The sequence below is a fragment of the Chenopodium quinoa genome, unplaced genomic scaffold (assembly GCF_001683475.1).
Source record: "Chenopodium quinoa cultivar QQ74 unplaced genomic scaffold, ASM168347v1, whole genome shotgun sequence".
Classification (NCBI taxonomy): Eukaryota; Viridiplantae; Streptophyta; class Magnoliopsida; order Caryophyllales; family Amaranthaceae; genus Chenopodium; species Chenopodium quinoa.
In genome coordinates, this window is record NW_018743252.1 from 10,174,785 (window position 1) to 10,198,678 (window position 23,894).

General features: G+C 33.9%; 1 protein-coding gene across 3 annotated transcripts; it reads right to left on the bottom strand.

Annotated features, from left to right (window-relative positions):
- Window positions 1–425: 425 nt before the first annotated feature.
- On the bottom strand, window positions 426–20,711 carry LOC110735213 (inositol hexakisphosphate and diphosphoinositol-pentakisphosphate kinase VIP2-like). 3 transcript variants are annotated; one of them, XM_021915395.1, is made up of 30 exons: window positions 20,327–20,711; window positions 20,094–20,153; window positions 19,912–19,958; window positions 17,181–17,264; window positions 16,604–16,667; window positions 15,585–15,738; window positions 14,879–14,949; window positions 13,791–13,895; window positions 13,069–13,161; window positions 12,374–12,448; window positions 12,167–12,240; window positions 11,037–11,243; window positions 10,608–10,707; window positions 10,459–10,529; window positions 9,265–9,346; window positions 8,484–8,642; window positions 8,301–8,343; window positions 7,114–7,196; window positions 6,900–6,962; window positions 6,743–6,817; window positions 6,060–6,185; window positions 5,132–5,373; window positions 4,816–4,860; window positions 4,145–4,211; window positions 3,668–3,739; window positions 2,785–3,059; window positions 2,619–2,676; window positions 2,349–2,516; window positions 1,594–1,668; window positions 426–978 (listed from the first exon to the last, which is right to left on the bottom strand). In XM_021915395.1, exons 1-30 carry the CDS (start codon window positions 20,435–20,437, stop codon window positions 715–717), a joined length of 3,213 nt encoding a protein of 1,070 aa, XP_021771087.1. In that variant the 5' UTR covers window positions 20,438–20,711; the 3' UTR covers window positions 426–714. The 3 variants fall into 3 exon arrangements, with proteins under 3 accessions (XP_021771087.1, XP_021771088.1, XP_021771086.1); XM_021915396.1 differs by having other exon boundaries at window positions 12,132–12,217; window positions 20,345–20,709; XM_021915394.1 differs by having other exon boundaries at window positions 12,132–12,217; window positions 20,327–20,709.
- Window positions 20,712–23,894: the final 3,183 nt, after the last annotated feature.

Genomic DNA, 23,894 nt, shown 5'->3' on the forward strand with positions numbered 1-23,894 from the left:
CAGTAATGAAGAAATTCAGTTTGATGGGCTCGATACAAATAATAGCACTCCTGCTAATTCAATTGGTTAATAGCAAAAGTATAAGGAAGCTGCAGGGATTTTGTAAAAAAAATTTTGGAGAAAACCTTGGAAAGGGGATATTGCATGCCTTGGTAAACAAGAAGATCAAAAGGCAATCCCCTTTTGAAAGGGACGGATGAAAGACCTAAAGAGTAGAGAAAGCGTTTACCAAGAACTAGGGTTAGGGTTTGGGGAAATCAAGAACTCCAAAGGGAGACTCACTTCCTAGTGAGAGAAGCTCTCAATTTTAGAGAGAGAAAACTTGAAAAAAGAAGAGCAAACTAATTTCACTTCAGTAAAAATAATTTAACTTTAACAAAAATAATTTCAGTTCAGCAAAATTAAGGTGAATAGAACAGGGCCTAAGAGAGAATGAATCAAAAATTGGAATACGGTACCTAAATAATAATACTACAAGTATATATTTAGTTTTTTCAATTTCTAAAGTTGTTAAGTGAATCAGAAATTGAGATAGACTACCTAAAAGCCACAATATGAAATATCGTAAGTAATTTCTGTAAGGAAATCTATTACGTACTAAATTCTGCTTCTAACAAATACAAAAGGGCACCAAAAGAATATGAATAAAGAGATGAGAGCAAAAGCAGGGCCAAAATTGTTATTTACAGTAGAGGTGATGTATCAAGTACAAGGTCACTTGCCATTGGCATGAGAGTGCTTATTAAAAGGCCAAAAATTCACAAGGCGCTCAAGAACAGCAGAGGACTTGGAGAAGTAACCGGTGAAAGGTATGGGCGTTATGGGAGGTGGGAAATCTTCAGCAGGCATTGCAAATGGGCAGAACATATCTTCCATCTTCTCAAACGTCAAACAAGATCCTACTTCTTGCAGTCTCTCTGGACCCATGATGGGTAAAGTATGCTCCTGATGCAACCAATTGGCTTCGCTGTCTTTATTCTGCAATGAAATGCAAAACATGGGTGAGGCTCGCAAATGAGAGCATAACCTAAGCACAAATTTTTCTACATAGATGATGTAACCAAACAATTGCTTAATGCACATAAAATATTTATTGCAATAATTTAAGTCTTTAATGTTTGTAAAGTCACCCAAGAAAAAGATATCCTTGGGATCAAGAATTAGACGGACATGTGAAGGCAGAAATTCTTCTTGACTTGGAATCGTAGTACCAAAATCTCAAGGTAAAAAGGGTCCTTGAAATGCTAAGAAGAAGCTGACCTTTTATAGTTACTCCCTCAGTCCCATTGGGATTGTCCCAGTTGACCATTTTTTATAAGAGCTTTTCGGGTCAAATGGGGCAATTCCAGTGGGACGAGAGAGTTTAAACACTGGTTCTTAACCATTAACCATTGATATCAGATGGAAGAAACAAAAAAATTGTGCTGACGGGAATTGACTTCTTTCTAGATGATGAAAGAGAAAAAGGTTCAAAATGGGACCATGGAAGTTGAAATTCAAATTGAGAACACCTATGAGAACATTATCTTCAACACACTGCTATCAAAATCTATAACAAGCAAAAAAGAACACTATTTATTATAAGGAATTTACCTCCAGGGGTGATAGATCAGCACCACGACTAAATGTCAATTCAATGCGGAACCTTTTCGGGTCATCTTGAGCTACCTGCAACACCATTTCATCATCATTTATTGGCTAAGTTGTAGAAAATTAATTTTATATAGTACATAATTTTCACATACTCCATCTTACAAATCATAACACATAATTTATAATTTCAGAGCCATGTCATTATACAGTACTCACTAAACCAAGACCTCACACTGTCAATCAATTTAAGTTCAAGGGGTTTTCAATTGTGTCCTAGATACAAGTAGAAGCGACACAGAATGGATACTGCAGTCGTAGCAACACCTTCCTTGTAGGCAAGCACTGGCTTGTCGTATGCAACTAGATAAGGATAATCTCAGAAGCAAACATTCAAAGTTTAAGCATTGCAAAAAAGCATCAAACACCTTCCTCCAAATTATTGACTTTTCGTAGTGTCTCAGCCCTATTTTGGTCAGTAACAAATAATAAATTCGAAGGATCCACTGACAAAGTGACAAACAACGAAAAAAAATTACAGCGGCCTTCAGTTTTTGGTCACCCGAAATTCCGAATGCATACTAACAAAAAATTCAAGATCAATTCTCATAGTTAAAGCTCCATAAATATGTATGCATTTATCATGCCTTTAACTATTCATTTAAAAATCTATTTCCAGGTTACGAGGTCTGCAATTTAACACATGTTTCAACATCAACTTCATTTGAAAAGAGGGAAACCTCAAGCAGAATACTAACCTCTATGTTCTCGAACATCCTCAATACTATGTAACTCATGTAATCAAGCTCCTTAGTTTTGAACAGCCGCTCCAGAGCACTAAGACAAACAAGGCCCTCTTCTCCTTGTAATGATTCATCCAAGTTACAATAGCGAAGGACATTCATCAAGGAATGAATATGAGATTCCTGTCATTACATAGAACTTGAAAATTTAATGACTGCAATTCAGCCACAGGGAGGGAGCAGTTGTTAACACATTTAAATCCACTGATAACAAAAGTTACTGACCGATGTAAAATAAAGTCGTGTCTTAACATGCCGTTCTGGTGTCCTTACATTTGCATACCTGAAAAGATATTTCAACAAATCATAATATCAGAACTCACCATCAAAAAAAAACCTGAGGTTATTGAAAAAAATAAAAAAAACAAAGCAGTTTAAAAAATAAACGCACTTTGGATCCAAGCGATATTCGGTTTCTTTTTCATCATCATCTTCGTGATCAATTGAAATATCAGTAGCACTAGATCTCCTTGTATCTTCATTCTTTGAGTGCGTTTTAGAACGAGTGTTAGTATCTTCTTTCTTGCTGGATTTCATAGGCTGGGCATCATTACTCTTCAGTTCAGCAGGCTGGGTATCATTACTCTTCAGTTCAGCAACATTTATAGCTTCTTCCCGAGTGTTCCTCAAATCAATCAATATTTTACCCAACAAACGACGTGCAATCTGCATTCAAGCGTGAAAAGATAACATATTTGGCCTTTAAAATAATCCTGTGATCCCCTTTTTAGATGTCTTCTACAAATTACCCAGTGCCCAAAAGAAATAGGAGAATTCTTGCTCTTTTACAAAGTAAACAATTGGAAATATCTTTATAAATCTCTTACATTCAATAGTATCCCATCAATAGCCAAACAATTGAATTTTAAATTTTTTACGATTTCATTTTTCAAAGTTTCCAGAGACACAAGGTTCCCAAATAAAATGGAAAAAAAAAAAAAAAAAAAAAAAAAAAAACAGAGACATTAGATCTCAGGGGATGTCAAAAATTATCAGCTTTGAGTATGCAGTTCACTGTCGCCAGGGAGTAAACTGACACTGATACTACTTAGCACACTCTTTGATTGAACCCCCAGAATATCTAGGTCTGGCAGAAGTAATACAGGAAAGCCATGCAAAATGCTAAAGCTTGAGGGATAAAACTTAAATTGTAAGGCATGAGCTCAAATGAAGTTTATTTAAGTGCTGCCAAACCACAGATCTCATAAACGAAATTTTGTGTTAAAAAAAATGGGATGAAATAAGGTTACATTTACAGTTCCAAATAAAAATACCTTTGAACCAATTTTCAGCTTCTGCTTGGGATTGATCCCATACTCATTAGGAATAACACCATCTGCGAGTGACTGGAAGCACAAATGACAAGTCAGAATAACTATTAAGTTATGACAGTGGTTAAAGCAAAGAAAACAATTGGTAAAGCTAATGGCCCTAATCGCTTATTTATCAGTTATTCATAAGCACCCAGGCACAACACAATAAATAGTAAGAGATTATAGCGCAATTAAAAGAAACTAGCAAAAAATCATATTTAAAAAACCGTGAGACTGGGCTATCGTGTGAAAGGGCAAGTATAACTCATTAGAACTTTAGAAGTAGCAAATAATGCTACAATATTACAATTAAGCAACACCGATCTAGTAGTCATGTTTGTGAAAACATAGAGAGCAAAGAAAATATTGACATTCTTGGTACTGTTCGGAAATTATGCATTACTAGACAGCAGCTTAACCGGCGCCGGTTCCACATACCTTAGCAACATTAAAGAGTTCGCCCAAGCCTTCAAGATTGAGGTGAGCATTGTGTAAGAGATCATATCTGTCAACAGGAGATGTGATCTATTAACAAAAAATCATCATACACTATTTGAATATTCTGATGCATCAATGCAGGCCTTATGTATAACCCAACACCAACCACAACACCATTGTCAAACACAAAAAGGATAAGCCCCTACAACCCCCTCCCCCCTCTTCTACTAATTACAGAAGACAAACCACAACTGAAAATGGAAATCATGCAAGAAAAGACTTTCACGAATTCTCCAGTAACATGATGAAAAGCTTAGTCAATACAAGCAGTCCGTATAACATCATCATGAAACCTGAAAATAATTGAAATTGGGACTTGGGATATACGGATGTCACATGACAATCTGCATATCGCGAGATACATTAAGTTTCCATTAAGTATTGAGCAAGCACAGAATGAGTGCTATCTTCAAGGTTAATTGGGAGTTTTTTTTTTTTTTTTAAGAAAAAGAAAAAAAAATAAAAATAAGAGACACCTATCACAAGCTAAATTGACAAGAAAATAAATTAAAGCTGCAGAGAGTAATATCCATTGCAATGCAAACAACCATATCAACTGATAGTCAAGTTTAAATCTAACAAGTGACAAGGTTTACAAGTGGAATACTAACTTGCACGAATCGTAGACATCTGGAATTTGAGTAATATCATATCTCCTGCAAGAAAGCTTTTAGATGTCAATGTAATATCCCACAAACCAAAAACTTCCATTTATAGCAATAAGACAATAAAGTTCACATGTAAAAACAGACAAGTTATAGGCAAGTTTAAAAAAAAAATGTCACATGGATAGGTTTAATTCTTTGAGATCTAGATTCTTAAACACCTTCTTCCCATTTGATGAAAATTAGATTCTTAACAAGTTTTCTTCCTAGATTTCATTGACATGTTGGTAACTTCATTTGTCATTGTAATTGCATTACTTACGCTTTTCGTTCGTTATATAAGTCTCTTTCTAGTTTTCTCCAACGTGCATACATCAGAAGAAATCCCTCATTGCCACAAGGTAATCCAGCAGCAATCCGATCAACATCAATATTAGTCTTTCCGAGGGCCTTAGCTTGATCGTATGGAGGGAAGACATCATATGAGCTTTTTTCTGCAAGCTTTTCATCTTCTTCTTTAGCAAGCTGCCTCACTTGTTCGGTAACCTTCTTAGTTAACTCCACCTAGATAATCAGAATTCAGCCCAAAGAAGAAATAAAAAATTATCCATCAGAACTTGTATACCTCAAATTAGTGTTTATACAAGAAGCATGTGTTCATAGTCAACCAGGAAATATATCATATGCCAAATATGGGCACTTCTTTTGTGAGCCACATTATTTGTAAGAAAAAGAAATTAAAGTCAATTAATTCTAATTAGATATTTTTACTAAATTTTTATAAAATAATTATGCAAGGCATAACAGTATGATTCGGTCTTACTTGAAATTTACAGGAGCAGTTATTGCATTCTAGAAATTAAGCAACATGTATACTTCCAAAATAAAATCCACACATACATGCAGTCAAATGATACATGTTCTCATTAGTCATTATAGATACCGCTAGTCCTCGTAAACATATATACAACAGCTGATATTCCAAAGGTGAGGGAACTCCTCTCGGACCAAACCTCGAGAGAAAAAATGAATGCAATTGATATAAAACAACAGGCGCAAAAAATAAAATCTAGATTTCCAAAAAAAAAAAGCTCATTTTCAGAAGAGCCATAAATCTATCCAACCCGGCAATTTTGTTATCAATAACGATGGAGATTAAAAAAAAAAATCAGGTTGTTTCCATAAAGCTGAGAAAGAGACATGAAATAAGGAAAAAAAAATCACACTGGATTAGGTATTAATCTACATACCAATTTAGGTAGGCACTCAGAAGCATTAGGAGGAAGTCCAGCTCCATCAACCATCCATGGAAATTCAGGTGTTCCATTATTGTGAGAATTTGGTGCTCCTGAAGTTATAATCTCATTCAACCTTGCCTGTTTAGAGGTTACTCAAGTGAGTACACGTGAAAGTTACTGTAATCTAGTCCATGTTAAAAGCAAAACATAATACACAACATAGTGTAGTAAATAGTAATATACCAACATAGCACACAAAAAGCCAATAGGACTTGCGTTGCTCGATCGGGGGCACCTTTTCCCAGTCAAACTGGGCAAGACACAGATCAGTTTTTTTTTTTTTTTTTTTTTAAAAAAAAATTTATATTTTATATTTTTGCCTTATATTTCCCTTTTGAATTCTTTCCTTTGCATCATTGTTCCTACTATTTATGAATAAGCTCCATTTATCTATCTACCGTTCCGACATTGCAATACATTTATTAACTGTAAAATCTTTTATCTTTCATCCCACAAATTTGTTAAAAAAAGTTAAATCAATAGGTAGTAGGAACAATGAGGATTCAAGAAAGTTAAAAAAAAAAAAAAAAAAAAAAAAAATGACAGCAACAGAAGCATAGATATGATTCTAAGAGATTCTACATTATAATTGAAATAATTTATGAGGGAAAGAGGGAGTAAAATTAAAAAATAACCTTTGCCTGCTCCATCTCAATGCTAGCATTATCAAGTCCATCTAACATTGAGGAGTCTTTACTCACAAGTGAAACCTGTGATTTAAAAATGTCAGCTTCCACATAGAACAAATTGACTTTCTTAAGAGTAATCGCTGAGAGAAAGAACATGACATACAAGAATTGGGGTAAGTTGCCCTTCTAAATCCAGTAAACCTTTGGCAAATGCAGCTGCTGACATCTGTCATCAATAATGCAACTATTACTAATGTTCATAGTTCATTAAGCAGTTGATTTTCCAGCAAAAGTAAAAGGGTATTTCAGGATCAACATTAACATTGTTTTGTTGACCAAAAACACTATTTGGATAGAGGAGATGACCAAAAGCTCACCTGGACACGGCCTTCATCAGAGCTGTATATCTTCAGATCGTGTCGATAAGTGCTGTGGAGACGGAGAAGACCAGTTCCTTCACCTATAACATTCCAAATTAACTATGTTACAACATGTCAAACCATTAAAGTAAAAACAATGCCAACAAACAATAGAAGAACTAGAAGAAAAAAAGGAAAATTTTGCCTCGATTCATGCTTATAAATTTACCATTATGCCAACGTGGCAATGCTGATGTTATTAATAATACATAGTGCATGGCAAAGGTTTTCATATCTAATTGAACACACAAATTTTAATGGAAAAATTGTCAAAAATAATACAAACTTTGAGCGGTCCGCTGAAAACAAGTCAATCTTTTAATTATTTCTAAATAATACAAACTTTGAGTAGTACCAGCTTTAAACAAGTTATTTTACCTATAACTTATTTAGCCGGTTAATTTTTTTATTTATCTTATAAACTTGTCTAACAATTTTAAGAAAATAATACAATGTCACGTGTTTCATATAACTTGTTCATTAAGTAACTAACCGTTTTTAACTTGTTTAAAGCGAATACCCTTCAAAATTTGTATTATTTAAAAATAACTAAAAGAATGACTTGTTTTTAGCGGAGCACTTAAAGTTTGTATTATTTTTGACAATATTTCCAATTTTAATTTTATAAAAAATCGTACTCATAAATCACAAAGATCAAGAAACTCTCATGCTTTAAAATATGTAATCTAATGACTGCATTCCAGATAATATTAAGAAATTTATAAAAATTATAGGTTGCAAATGGGTGTTTGCCTGTTTGGATCTGGTTTAGCATGGTAAATTTGGTTTGCATCATGTTCAGGTGATGAGCCATTAAGTTTGATCACGTCAGGTTATCTAATTTGAGGTACCAATCACAACTGGGTTGGAATATCTTGTTTCACCCCAAGTTCATTGAATTTCCCACATAACGCATACTTGCATAATTTCAAAAAAAATCTAAAATAGATAAAATCTACACTAGAGAATAAAGAGGACTAGAAAAAAAGAGCTTAAGATGAAAGCCCTAAAAGAAATGGAATACATAAGGCTTTTTATATGTGATTCAGGATTTTAATACAATGCACAGAAAAAAAATCAATAAACAGTGTTAAATGACAAACACATATAAAGAAGCAAAGAACCAGCAATGGGATATAATATACCTGGATACATATTATTCCGAAAATACCGACCAAGCTCTTCAGCCTGTTAAAGAAAATGGACAAATATATATATGTCTATTTTTATAAGATGGTAAAATTCATTCTAGTAGTGATAGCCTTTTCTTACATGTAGGCTAACCCAACACACATAAATGCACTTTGTAGAAAGCTAAAATATCTAACCTGCTTTCTGCCAGCATGTGTCAAAACACCTCCATATTTCAGGACCATTAAAGCTTCGACAGGTCTTTCTTCCTCACCATCACCATTATTTTTGGATACTTTTTCCCACTTCAATGGTTTTAGTTGGACCTTTCGATATATACCAGAGAAATGGCCACCCTACAAACCAAAGTATCAAGAACAGTCAAGCTTGACTCTGTTATAATACAAACAACACCTAATAAAACCAAATGCTGACAAACAGAGAAGATAGAAAATGCTCGCTGACCACCAGGCAGAAATGATGAGGAAATGGGCGATTTTCTATCAAATCAAGTCACCTCAACAAGGCCACTGTCAATAACTTGCCTCGGTTTATTTTTTCAAAATATTAACTTTACAGAACTATAATTTGATGTTAATGATCTAAAATGTGCGTTGCCAAGCATTAAAACCCCGATGTTGCAATTAAAAAAGAATGGAGGAAGTATAAATAATAACTTTCTAAGATATTGATTGTATTCAAGAAAGTATCTACGCCATATCAATAATCCTACTCCCTCCATTTTTTTAAGTGTTACACTTTCCTTTTGTGGTGGTTCCATTTAATTTTTTAAATGTTACACTTCCTTTTTGGCAATCTACTCCATTTAAATATTAATTCTCTCTCCTTTCATGATCCCCACTCAAACCCACTATCACTCTCACAAAAATGGCACAATGACAAAAATTATTCAATATTAGAAGTCTTGTACAAAGATCAGTCATTTGACTCAATTCATTATAGTTTCCACAAATTTACCTCTTCCAGCACTGTTTTGACTTGACGGAGCTTTTCAGCATGTTCAATATCTTCTGCCTCACTATCACTCTCTCTGTCAGGTCTGCACATCAAGTGGAAGTAGATTAAACGGATTTTAAGAGCATATTATAATTGAGAACTCGAGGAAACCCATATGTCAAGGAAATCTGCAGATTTAGACAACAAATGGGCAAACTTGAAACTCAGAAAGAGTACAATACTTCAATCTACATAGAAATTAGGATGATGGGAAAGCAAGAATAAAAGCCTGCAGCAATGGCACTCTCGTTTTTATCCCCAGTATGAGAGATAAGCCTTTAGTTGATCATCACCCAGCTCTACCAGGATGAGAAATTCAACACAGATGTCCAAATAAGTCTCTTTCATAAACAACAATTGACATCACATCACTGTTAGATACCTATGATAGAATGAGCTGGAGTTTCCAAACAGTCATGAAAAGGATAGCTGAATAGGTATGAGAAAATCGGAATAACAGACATGTTTAGCATACTGCAGTAATAATCTTTGCAAGGATACCCCAAATCAAAGAGTTTAGCTAGTGACAGTATTTTAGACTCAAACTAAATCAGAGAAGAGGGAAAGACTTTTAGTTGACTATGGGAATAGATGACCTCAATGATATTTGAAAACTACGAATTTGTATATCCAATAAGGAGTCATCTCTCAATGTAATTGACCATTACAATCATTCTCAGACAGGAAATCTTCAAATCATTTTTGCAAGTGTTGCTGTAGTTGGATTGCAACAACATAGTTTTAAAGATTCGTCTCTTATTATGCCTCTCAATTGAATAGACTTGTTATCTTATTATCCTCTCATTAAGAGACATAGATCTGTCCAAAAAGTAATTCTATGTATGGTATAGAGAGTGATTGGTGCATTTTTAACACACATAAGCAAAAAGACATGCACCCAGTCAACTATTACATACACCAAATGAAATTGATGAATCTATAACACTAATTGTGGGCCAGTGACTAATACTGCCTGCAAACTGAAACATTTACATAGATTTTACAATAGGGAAATGGTTAATTCTTGTACTCCTATGCTTCCATGTCATGTGTCCCATGGGCCATGGATATAATATATTTCAGATTTTACCTCATGAAAGTAGCAAGTGAAATTACCAAAAGTTTGACACATCAAATTGTATCAAATAAGCATACCTGGAACGAGGTACAAGAGCTCTGGTGGCGTCAAGTAGATCCTGTAACTGGACTGCACTTTTCAGTTTTGTCTGGAGGAAGCAAAATAATTAAGCCCTAAAATTAACAGGCATGAACCAAAAAGACTATTAGCCAAGGCAGGAAAGGACCTCTGCTCTTGGCCTTCCTCCATTGTACTTCAGCATCAAATTCAGCAATTTTTCCTCAGTGACCTTCAACTTCACCTTCTGTTTGGGAGTTCTATCACCACTACACCACCCAATGACATTTATTAGAGGAAAAACAAGATGTGTCTAAAGATGTCCATGTAAATTAAAAATGAAAGAAGAGAAAAGAGGAAAACAAGGGGCAAAGAAGAGGAACTTCTTTATCTTTGTTTGGTATAAGGAAATGCACATTTATCTCTCTACATAAGGATTTACAAAAGAAAAGCAATTCCCTTTGCCAAAATGATGATATTAATGGAACAGTTCATATGCAGCTCCAATAGCTACACGTATTCTCCAAAAACAAATTTTAGGCTTTTATAGATATGGATATGCCACTGTATAAACATGAGCCCAGGAAAGTAGTCTTACTGTCTAAGTACGGCAATTACACAACGTAACTCCTCTGACTGCCCAAATGTTCCAATGATTCCACTTCCCTGGCGTGTAAGTCCTTCTGAAGCATTTGCTGGCTCATGGACCTTCCATGGTAAAGTTGGAGGAATGGTAGTAGAAAGATGTGGAGCTTTTGCATCTAGAAACATCTTCCTTAATACACAAGCAGCATCGTCATAATACCTACAGTTGTAAGTACATACCATTAAGAAAATAATAAACAAACAAATCAGAAGGCAAACAATAGTGTCCAAATATGTGATTTCCCTATATCAAATAGAAAATTAATCAAGAAAAGGAAAGTATTTGACAAAGCACAAAAAGAAATTAATCGCTTTGTTCTCCAAATCAGTCATTCCAAAGTGAACAAAAGTGTGTGTCAGGATAGCAAGTTCCAAAAAACAAGATGTAGCTTTAACTTGTCTAAAAGCCAGCATTCAAATTTTAATGAACCAACCACAATTCATAAACCACAGCAACCACCTCAATTCCCAATCTCAGATAAGCATGGTGGGTAAGGCCCGGGTACAACCGTACAACCACACCAGTAACTTCATATGAAACAAAAAAAATAATCCAACTATACATAGCTGGAAAATTTCTCAAACTGTTTCTCTTGGACTTTGAAGCTCACGTCAGAAAAATAAGGGTCAATTACACATGCACTCAGTGTCAAGGATCTAATACTAGTTACTTGATGTGAAAAGACTGAGTAACATTGCTATAAAGTTGGACATTCAACATGGTGTTACATAATGGCTGCATCAACATATCGCAACCACATTGTAAAAGATTTGGGGTTACCGCGACCGATATATTAGGCTGTAACAGCCAAATACAGCCCGACAAAATGGTACTGCTATCGCGAACGCATCCATGTTATAAACCTTTCAAGTTCTTTCTCAACCAATGATAAACAATAGGCTTTTTTTGGGAACATTTAATGATAGTACAAAGAGAAGGCCTAGATAGTGAAAACACGTGAGTAGAAGCTCCCATATCATTTAAAGAAACAAGAAAAAGGTAGTTCACATTCAAAAAGAATATTCAAAAAACATTAAAACACTGTACTTGTGTGAATTTTTAACAAAACTCCATCCATTTACATCGCAAACATAAGAGCGACCCCCGCATCGAAGCAAATCAAATCCACAAACCTGTAACCAATGTAAACATAAACCTGTAACCAATGTAAACATAAATGATCATCAATGAAAAAAACTAAGGATTTTTCTGACAAAAAAGGATGACCTAATGTAGCGCATGGAAATCATTAACTATGTTGCAAATGGAAGAAACTAAAAAATTCATACCCCTTGTCTAAATGCAATGCAGACTTCTCTTGCCATTTGTTTTTCAGCAGGAGTGAGAAGGACAGGATACCTCACCTGTGGGACAAAAAGACACCTATCAATCTATTTCAAACAGCTCCTTGCAACTTTAGCACCTTAAGCATGAGTGGCTTAGACAGAGAAAGTAACCAAACAAATCAAAGACATACACAAGCATTTATAACTAATTGTACCAGAAAATCACTAATGCAGTGTGGCAATTAACAATTTAATTGTGTCATACTCCATTATGCTCTTCTCGTGTTATACACCTTGTTCTCCTTTTCAATCTTCTCCCAAATTTTAAGTTCAAGGTCACTAATACCTAACACACTTAAACAAATATGTAATAAAAGTAGGACTATTGTCTATTTAAATGTTGCTTGAAAATTGTTCAGAGGAGCAAATATAATATAAACTACACATAACCTTAACAGTTGGAATGAACTAAGTTGACAACAGCTTGTGATCTTCGTACTGTAAAACGAGTCATCAATTTCTTCTATCCATTTGGCAGACATTTTTTATTATATAGGAAAATTTTGAAATATTGGGACACTTCTAAAACTCCTTTAAAGTCACGCTTCAGGTAAATAAATGTGTAGAGAGTAGGAAAAAGGAAAAATATAATATAGGGAACACTTAATACATAACTGATACGTTAAGTAGAGACATACTTCTTTTCCATCGGGATTTCTCATTACAACACCGTCAACCACAGGAGACTTCCTTGCTTCAGCATGAGCATAGTGCGGGCCAACTGTGTACACCTATTAACACCAGCAGGGAAGCAAACTACCAAAATTAGCTACATAAAAAGGACCATATCACAACTCGTAAGGATATATAAGTGCCATTTGGTTAAGGGTCTACAACTAAGTGGGAGTGAAAAAGTTCCTATGTTTTCCTTTTATAATTCTTGGTTAAAATTTTCAGCTTGGTTTACATGATCCCGCTACTCCCACCTAGAATTTTTGTCACCCCATCTCACTACAACCTTCATGAAGAAACAACCATGAACAACAATACAGCTAAGTGCCACCAGCCATATCACCATACAACACTCACGAATTCTTTTAAAAGGTCTAATAACAGGTTTCTATGGCATGGCAACAGCACACAAAAAGAATAACTTATAATGGGCATAGAACAAGGGTTCAAGAAAAAATTTCACCATGCTCCGTCAAATCAGTCTCATTGTTTAAACAAGAAAGATATGCATAATAAATTAGTCAATTTTATGACAAAAATTGCATTTAACCAAGTACATGAGACCAAAAAAAAAAAAGAATTATGTACATGGTAGAAGTTCTGTCACCACAAGGCAAGTTAGTTTTCCTTTCCGCTATTCATATTCAATAAAGAGTGTGCAGAACAAGTACATCATTCGGCTACCCACCTTAACGTCTGTTCCACCTGTGTGCATAAATTCTTCATATATATAGGAGCTATCACGTCTCACATTTCGGACATCAGGATGAAACTCACTGGAACGATTCCCAACCTGAACCAATAATGAAACCAAAAGGTATCAATACAAATGATTTGATCCCTTTTACCTTTTTAAATTAAATATTCAGAAGATCTACTATCCAAATTGCTTTACAAAATTATACATGCTAGCCATGTATCTGATAATAATCTAAATTTGATAAATCTGTACTATCCAACATCACAATAAAAAAAGAAATAAAAAAAAAAAAAGTATTGATGGATAGTGCAAAAGACTTTTAACCAGGCATTCATGGACTAGGGCAAGTAATCAAAATCAAAGTTGGCAACTAAACACATTGGGTTCATTGGGGAGCTGTTCTTGGCCTCATCCCTCTTCAGTTGTGTTTGTTATTTAACTTAAATAGATTTCCTTAGAACATGCATCATCTCTAGATTATTCAGCTTTGAAGGATTGGGCCCGTGCTTCTAGAGATAAAATTTTAAGGTGACTAAATCAGTCATCAGCACGGTTATTGAATAAGAAAAAGTTGATGTCCTAGTCAACAGGCTTTCATGGATAACTTCAGTTTCCTCAAAATGGCCGGATAATAGGCTCTTGAAAAGATAATCCCAATGAGTGATGGATATGCAGGTTGGTAGCTCATTTGTTAATGTACGTAATTTCCCGAGATACAGGGCAATGGCTTTTTGCCAACAACGAATCCATCCAGAGAATTCAGGAATTACAAAAATTTAAGAATAGACTATTCCTTCTTTGAATCTCAGAAGCAAAGAAAATATGTAACTGGAAAGGGTGACTATATACAAAGAGCACCATCTTCTAGGAAAAAGATTAATTTAATTTTCGAGCATGTGTCGGGTCAAAGTTTTATATTCTTATTCTTCAGATAAGTGCCACACGGTACCCAATTCTCATCAAGTTCATCTTTCATAAATTGAAAATACAAAAACCTATTTATTCTGGGTGGATTGATATTAAGCTGAATTTACAAAGAACTAAAGAAGATATCTAAAAGCAACAAAATGGCCCACCTTCCGGAATAGCTCCTTCATGCCCCCACCAGCAGAACTAGGATAATATATCATAATGCTGTGGTTATCACCTGATTAAATGCATATGTAAGCTGTTAGAATAATTTTATGCAGAGAAATAAAACAAAATGAACTGTAAGAGGTATATGTCTCAGTTTCATTCAAGGAGATTTCCATTAATCATAATAAAGGGATAGTGACACCATATACTTTCATTGTTACGGAGTAAAAATTAATGGTTACAATATTTCCTATTTTGGCCGTTTCAAATTAATGGTTACACTAGCACTTTCGCTTCTTTTGATAACTTTGTACTACCTTATTTTATTATTTTTTTAAACAATATGCCTCTCCTATACATTAACTTATTACTCATTTCTTATAATATGGCCCATATATTTTTAGTCACTTCTATCTAACAGTGCAGCCACCACAGCTCAACCATAAGCTTGAATTCAGAATCCAGAGTGGCCACACAGTACACTACAAAAAGCCATTCCTACCCAAAAAAGTCACTCATAAAAACCACCTTGTATTCTATGAGACATACTCATCAAATCGAACAAAAGAATCAACAATGAATAGCATGATATAACAGATAAAATAATTATTTAAACCTACAAGCATTGGAAAATTTTATTTAATAGAAAAGTCATAACGAACAAATCCTAAGCTCTAAAGTACTCAAAAATATTAACTGGCTTACCATCAACAGGTTTTTCCACAAACGGCTTTGAGAAACGCTCGCCATGGACTTCAACATAATCATCTTCTTCAAAAAAATAATCCACTTCTTGAAATGGAAAATCTCTATTCACAAGAGCATATCTAGGAACAGGAATACCAAATATCTCGAGACGCTTACATATGCAAAATAGGAAGTGAGGGCATCAGTTCCACTTAGGAGGACAGATTTGAACAAAGAGAAAACAAAATATAGAGCAAAATTAGAAAAGCAAGTAAGCAACCATAAAAATCATGAGCAATAAGCCTAACTGCTCTTAGTGCTACCGTGCTATAACACCTGCACTACTAGTGATTTTTTTCTTAATTTTTACTTTTTAGCATTAAAATGATAATATATATAGGAAATTAAAAAAAAAAATTAAAAAAAAAAAAAAGATGATCCTTAAATCACAAGTATACTGTTAAGCAAATTCAACATATGTTGTGATAATAAATATAGGATTTCCAATATTGTTACTAAAAAAAAAGGCATACACCACAAGGCTAAGGACCCAAACTAAATGAACAAAAAGAATTAAGTTGTATGAACTGAAATCTCAACATTGCTATTACGAGAATTGCAGAACCTTATGGGCAACCTGAGATTTTGGAAAAACATTAGCCAGTAAACTTAAGATCAGGGTATTGTTTCAAAAAGCAATTTAAAAATATTTAAGCAGCCAAATATGCAGATTCAAAAGGAATTAAAATCCAAATTCCAGGCTGTAACGATGAAAAAGAAATTGTAAATATACAATAGAGTCCTTCAAACAAAAATATACAATAGAGAAGAAATTACATGTGCAGAAATTGATATTGTACCTATGCAGTAAATCAAAGCAGACAAGCAAATATATGTTTCATCTGGAGAGAAGGTATATCTGATTGACAATAAGCATCTAAAAAGACAAACAGCATGAACGCTAATATATTTTTTGTCTCCGTTAGCACCAACGATGGTAATTCTTATGATGACATAGTTAACACAGTAATACATACATCATACACCTTCCTTCTGTCGTGCAGCAGGTGTTGAGGCTCCAGTTCATTGATTAGATAGGGCCTAAAACACAAGAAAACCCTCAATATACACGCATATATACAACATAATCTGTACAAGACAAGAGGGTAAGACATTTGAATGCATGAAGGATGCCTGAGCAAAAGTAGGCATGTTATTTAGCAATCATATTTCATATATGCTCTTACCACATTATAATGCAACTACTGCACCCATCCCATACTGACATAAGGAAATGCTACGAGGTAATAAAATGGGGAAAATCCTAAAACAATTTATGTCGATTGGCATGGAAGGCTCACATGGTTGTCAAATTATTGCATGTCTACTTGTGAACAAAAGATTTCCTTCAATAAATTGGTAGTCATGATCGGTAGAAGAAAAATACACAGATCCATATAAGTCAACCCATGCCAGTTTTACCCACTAATTAAGCCATCCAAAGTTCCAATCACTTCTATGAATATACGTGAATAGATTTGATTGGAGGGGGAGGACTCTGAAAGATTAGATGCTATGCTGAATAAACTGAATTATTGAAAGTTTGTTACTTACTTCCTTAAAGCTGCATACGCCTCAACTTTTTCAAGAGGATAGCCAGTCGAGTAGAAAGCAATAAGACAATCGCACAAAGGCCAGCTGCAAAAGACTATTCATCAGTAACAAAATAAGAGAACAATAATAATTTCAAATAAAGTCTGGAGATGGTATGACAAGTAAAGCTAAATCTTGTAAGTTTCAAACAGAGATATATTTGAAAATGGAAAAAACGCACATAAAATCATAACAGCCATTAACTAAAAACCAAGAGGCAGTGAAACATTCCGGATTTCTGATGACTATATCTTTGTTATGGAACTAATAATACATGAAATCATAACAGGCATTCAGCCAATCTCACAGCCTAAGGAACCAATCATGCTCACTACATATCTGATCATCTCTTGAAGGAATATCCTATTATCTGATTTCTAAAAGTGCAATGACCTCAATTATTAATTTTGTAATATATTTTATTATTTCATACAATTTCCAGAACATACGGTATACAGGTAGGTACTCCTGTTCATGAAAGTGCCGAAGAGATAACTAAGTATGAAGTAGTTTTGTTGAGTATTTCAACTCCAAATGAGAGAGTGGGTGAAAGCAATAGGAATATCAAGAAATGTGCAAGTACATCCTTTTTCTTTTCGATAAGAAACAATGCTTTTGAAGGATTGCCTAGCAGACACTTCTCTAATTGAATCTGATAGCTACCCCACAGGCCACAGATGTGAAAAGGGCATTTATCAATATATAAACCAGAACTTGTATTCTGCTCTATAGTGTCTATAAAAGTATAAATGGAAAAAGATATGACTTTAAGAATATACTTCATATTAAGGAGAAAATTGTTTGAACTTTAGAATCACTAGGACTTCTTGAATAGCAGGGTGAAAAGAAAACTTGAAGAATCCCAATTTATTTTCCCAATACTCAATGGAGATAGAAAATAGCACTCCCTATGCATCAACCAGTAAACATGACTCACAGGAATTGGAAGACCTTCAGGATCAAATATGTTCAACAATAATTTTTTACAAAGATTGATAATTTGGCTGCATAAAGGTAAATCGTATAATACGAGATCTTTCAGAATCAAATTATTGATAAATGCCCATCTTCTCTTTCAGATTCTTATATGGAGATTCAAACTAACTATATTACACGTACCAAACAAGCAGGTCTAACTATTGAGTTCTGTTGCTACAAAAAGCTAGTGTCCCAAGAATGTGACAGCGGTACGCAGTAGGGGGGGGGGAGGGGAGCACAATAGGAACAATATAATGTGTTTGTCTTGGGATTTGACTATAAAAAAAAATCTCATATAAATTATTTCTAGATAATCCTTTTCTTCGTTCTCAAATTTGCAGAAAAATTAAATTTAAAATACAAGAATCATGTAATGCTGATTTGTTGAATCAATCTTGTCATGCAAAATTTTGCAAATAATTATAGAGTTTCAAAAAATGTATACTTCTAGAAATTTGAACTTGGAAAATTAAGAAATGAAATAACACAAAAAAAAAAACACAAAAAAAAAACAAAACAAAACTACACATTCCCTTGGATAAAAAAAGAATTATACAAGCACGAGGCATCAAGTACCAAACCACAGATTAAAATAAACAATAATCTAGAAATTTACAAAAATGGAAAAAAAATCATAGAAGAGTAATATAGTACTTACCAAAATAAATCATATTTTCATGAACAAATGCACTTATTTCAAAACTATGACCCAATTCACCCAAGGAAGATACAAATTTACCCAGTAAAAGCTATAGATATATTGTCTCCATGTCTCCTAGCCACATAGTTGTAAAAAAACAAGTTCCAAGTTTCAAAAAAAAGAAAAAAAAAAGGGTGGGGGGGGGGGGGGGGGGGAGGGGGGAATATTCTAAAATTCTAATACATTATGAGCTATTAGTATGAAGTATTTTTAAAAACATCTCTATATAAAATAAGTATCCAATGAAATAGTATTAATCAAAGATACTTGTGCAAGATATTAGATATATACTAGTGTATCACAAGGTGCATAGTACTCCTTTCATCCACTAATATTTTTTGTACTTCCCTTTTAAGTTAGTACCAAAAAGTTTCCCCACTTCTATTTTGGGATAGATACTTGTTTTATCTTATTTTATTTTCTTACTCTATCTACTTTAAATTTTTTTATTTTACATTTAATATATCTTAATCTTCGACCCCAACCTTAAGATGAAATATATTAAGAGGTGGATGGAGTAGTATATTCTTCCTTGTTCTATCAATTTCTGCATAAATTATCTTGAAAGCTAAAAAGATATGGTGATGTTAAAATAGTACAACAATCAACAGATTGTAAGTACTAATTCGGTTGATGCTCGGTAGCTGTCGCTCGTTCCCACAAATATCAACCAAAAAACAGTTCAAGATACTCACTAAGAGGACATTTACTTGTAGCTACAGATAGGAATTTATGCTCAACATTTTGACTACTATTCTACAATAATTTACACACAAGTCAACCACGTAATATTCATGTACCAACTATTACACCAGCAATTATTTTCCAAGTCAACTTCAACCAGCTACAATTAACAAATATTAGTCTCTCGCTGGTCGAGCTTTCCACAAAAAAAGATGCAAGTATTTCCTTTGGCTAGAGGGAGCTGTGAGAAAGCAAACAGCTGAAAAAAATAATATTATAGCATTTTTTCAGTATATTACTGGATTCTACCATAAAAGGTGTGATATGTACCTCTCAATCGGATCTTCAAGTATAACTTTGTCGCCGAAAAGTATTATCTGAAAACAGAGCACAAAAACAATGATTAGATTACAAAACGAGTAAAAACTTTCAATAATGCTAATTAATCAATGAAAATCCAAAATTCTTTCTAAAAATTACAAAAAAAAATCAAAAAAACAAAATTAAAATACCTCGAATTCGCCAAATGCATCTAATCTCTCCAGAATCTGCTTCATCGGACCCGAAGATGCCTGCAAAAAAAATTCAAATAATTTTCGAAAATCAAATGCTTAACAATCAAATGAACACAAATAATTGAAAAAATTAACAAAAAAAAACAATCAGCTGAACACAAATAATTTAAAAAATTGACAAAAAATTACGATTATGATTTTTACAACTGGAAAATTAAAGCAAAAACAACCTCAAAATCACATTTCACCTTCTTTTCCATCACACAAACGCCGAGTTTAACCTTCCATTGTATATCTCCGGCGCCGCCATTGGCGGTTTTCGGCGAAGAATTCACCGTCATAATTCCGTCGCAAGGTTTCTCTCTCCGCCAACGCAGATTTTTTTGAGAAATGAGAAAATATCGGAGGTTTCACCGCCAAGTATTTTGGCAGTTGCAGTTTATATAGGTTGTTCGTCGGTATACGTGTATTGTTTTGTAGAGGAGAGAGAAAATTAAGAAATGGAGATTGGAGAAGAAGGCTAAATTAAAATTAGAAAGATAAAAGGAAAATAGTGAAAATTAAAAGAAGGCTTGAAAATTTCGTTACTTGAAAAAGGCAGAGTATCACGCGTTGGTAGGCGGAGAGTAGGAGTAGACGAGTAGTATATACGAAATTACGATAGTACTCTTTTACTAGCTACGACTCTACGAGTAGTCAAGAAGTAGATTTTTTTAAACAAAATTAATGGTTTCATGCACATGATATGATGTGGATAGGAAAAATGAAAATGAAATGCAACCGAAGGTGACATCGGATACTCCTTTTGTTTCAAATTAATCGCAATATACTACTTTTAGTTTAAATTGTTCATAAAACAAACGATTGATTAAAAAGAACAATATGTGATTGTAGATTTTAAAATACTAGTTGTGCCATGATATGACTTGAAGGCCATTACTTTTAAAAACGAAATATGCCACAATCAAAAGGTTATCTAATGATGCACGCCTTATGACATGTTCAGATTTACTAAACTGATTTGAACTAAACTGATTGGAGCTGGATTGAACTGAAATTAAGCTGAAATGAATAGGTCCTCAGGCCAACGCAATTTTCTCCGGAATTTGTTGTTCAGACCTCTATTGTTTGTTGTGCTAAGATTTTTCTCGATGAGTTAACACATAATGAGGTAAGGGGCATATGTTAATAAGATAATTGAAAAGGATATTCCAAATAACGCATTTGGCGTTGCTCGTGAAGAACTCAATGTCTCGTGCAACTCTACATACACACTTCAAAGTCACGAGCACCCAGTGTAAGCAAGTCTACCTGTTACGCATAACCCACGACCGATCTCATCGAACAAGGTTGTTCGATTGGGCACCAAATACATTATTTGTTTGTTGGCGAGACTCGTCGCCTAGTTAGGCGCATTAGCGCCTTTGGACAAATTGAAATCGTCTGGTTAGGTTAGCTATTGGGCCCGAGAAGATGACGAAAACAAAGTTACTAGTATTAAGACATTTCGGCTAATCTGAATGGGAAAAGCTGCCTGATCAGGCATGAGAGCAAAATCCTCTTCTTTGGATTTTAATTTCAACAATAATTTCAACGATCCCTAATAATGCAAACAAGGTAAAGATATAAAATATGAACAATAATAGAAAGGCTTGGTACTCAAGTGCTAGCTAGTATCAAAAGGTTAGAACTTACACATAGTGGAATGAGATGTTCAACACTATCTAGTGAGCGAAGAAGGAACCTTATAGCACACATCTCACCTTTACACTTTGTTTGGATAACAAATAAGAAAGGACATGAAGGGGAGGGAAAGAAGGGGAAGGGAATGGAAAAGAAAGGGAGGGGGAGATGAGCTCCATTTTAATTTCCCTCCAAATCTTTCCAATTTTGGAGGAATTATGCTTATTAAAGAGATTGAAAACGGATCCCTCTCTCCTTTCTCTTCCCCATCCCTCAATTCTTTTACACAAACAAGAGAGTTGTCTTGCTCAACTCCCTTTTTCCTTCCATCTCCTTCTATCCAAACAAAGCGTTAGAGCTTTAGTAACTCAACACACAATATTATCCCCTTAGGTGATCATGGTACTTTAGGAAGACAAGACCAATCTTCCATAGAATGAGGCCAACCCTTCGCATTGACGTAGGTGTTGATTCTATGTGTAACTCATATATTCCCAACAAATGCAAGAACCATTAATACAAAACATTATGTATAACTCATATGTTCTTTTTGCTAATCCAACAACAATACATGCATTGGAATTTACAGAATAGTAGTTAACCTTTTAGTTAAGTTAGTCCTTTTACAATTTCGTTTCTAACCAAAAAATATCCAACCGAACATGCTTTAAGAGTGTAAGCTCTTCGCTTAAAAAATAAATTACTATATACTCTGTATTTATAATGGAATTGAACACACCATGAACCTTTGAAGTACTATATACCGAGTATTACTTTTACTATACTTTTTTTATCATATCAATTTTTTATATGTTTTACTATTTATATTCCGTAATAGATATATAACTATAAATATTGATAGTTAAAATTATACATTGAATGTTTGCCGGTCACTCAGTTAGGCCCCGTTCTCTTCACCTTGATTTTGCTGAACTGAAATTATTTTTACTGAACTGAAATTAATTTTGCTGAACTTAAATTATTTTTACTGAACTTAAATTTATTTTACTGAACTGAAATTATTTTTGCTGAAACTGAAATTATTTTTACTGATTTTCTATCATAATTCCTCTTTAAGAAAACTGAATTTTACTGAACTGAACTTATTTTTACTGAACTGAAATTATTGTTACCGAACTGAAATTACTTTTACTGAACTGAACTTATTTTTACTTAACTGAAATTATTTTTACTTAACTGAAATTATTTTTACTTAACTGAAATTATTTTTTTAAGGTGAAGTGAACAGGGGGTCTTAGTGCTGATTATTATGAAATGAAAGAAGACGAACAAAATAAATTAAGATAGAAAATACGAAATACTCTACTAAATGTCTAATTATAATTTATAATAGATTAGGCGTAGATATTTCAGTTTCTTAACGAACACCTCTAGATATTTTGCAAATAACAAATATACGGTGTATATAAAACTATATGACAGGTTAGATAATGATGAAAAGTGAGTGTTTGGATGAAGATAAAGGAAATAAGTGGGGTAATGTTGGATTCTGGAATATGCATGTGATATTATTGAAGCTCATGGTGGTTGTCTACTGGTCTATTTACAGATATAAAGCTTTGTGTCTTTTCTCTTTTGTTTTTTTTTTTTTTTTGTTTTTTTGGATGTTCTTGTCATTCGTAGAGTAGAGCTAGAACGTCGAAATGTACTGGTATTCGTTTAAGGGCTTGTTCACATTTATTGAAATGAGGTGAAATTGATTGGAGTTGATTTGAACTGAACTGAACTGGACTAAATTGAAATGAGATGAAATGAAATGAATATTTTATGAGAGAAGGAAATTTAAATAATGAGCTGAAATGAACTGAACTAATTAGAGTTGAGCTGAACTGATTAGAGCTGAGCTGAACTGAACTGAAATTAAGCTGAAGTGAACAGACTCTAAAATTTACATTATAGTCTAGGGGGTCATTTGATTAACATAGGAAGTGGAAATTTGCATAAACTTCTAATACTAATAGGAATTAAATTCCACGATTAAATTCATGGGAATTTCATAAAATTGTTTGGTTGGTATTGAGAAAAGTGAATTCCCATGGGAATTTCAACTTATCTAGGGGGGATTAGGGGTCTATTCTGATCTACTGAACTGAG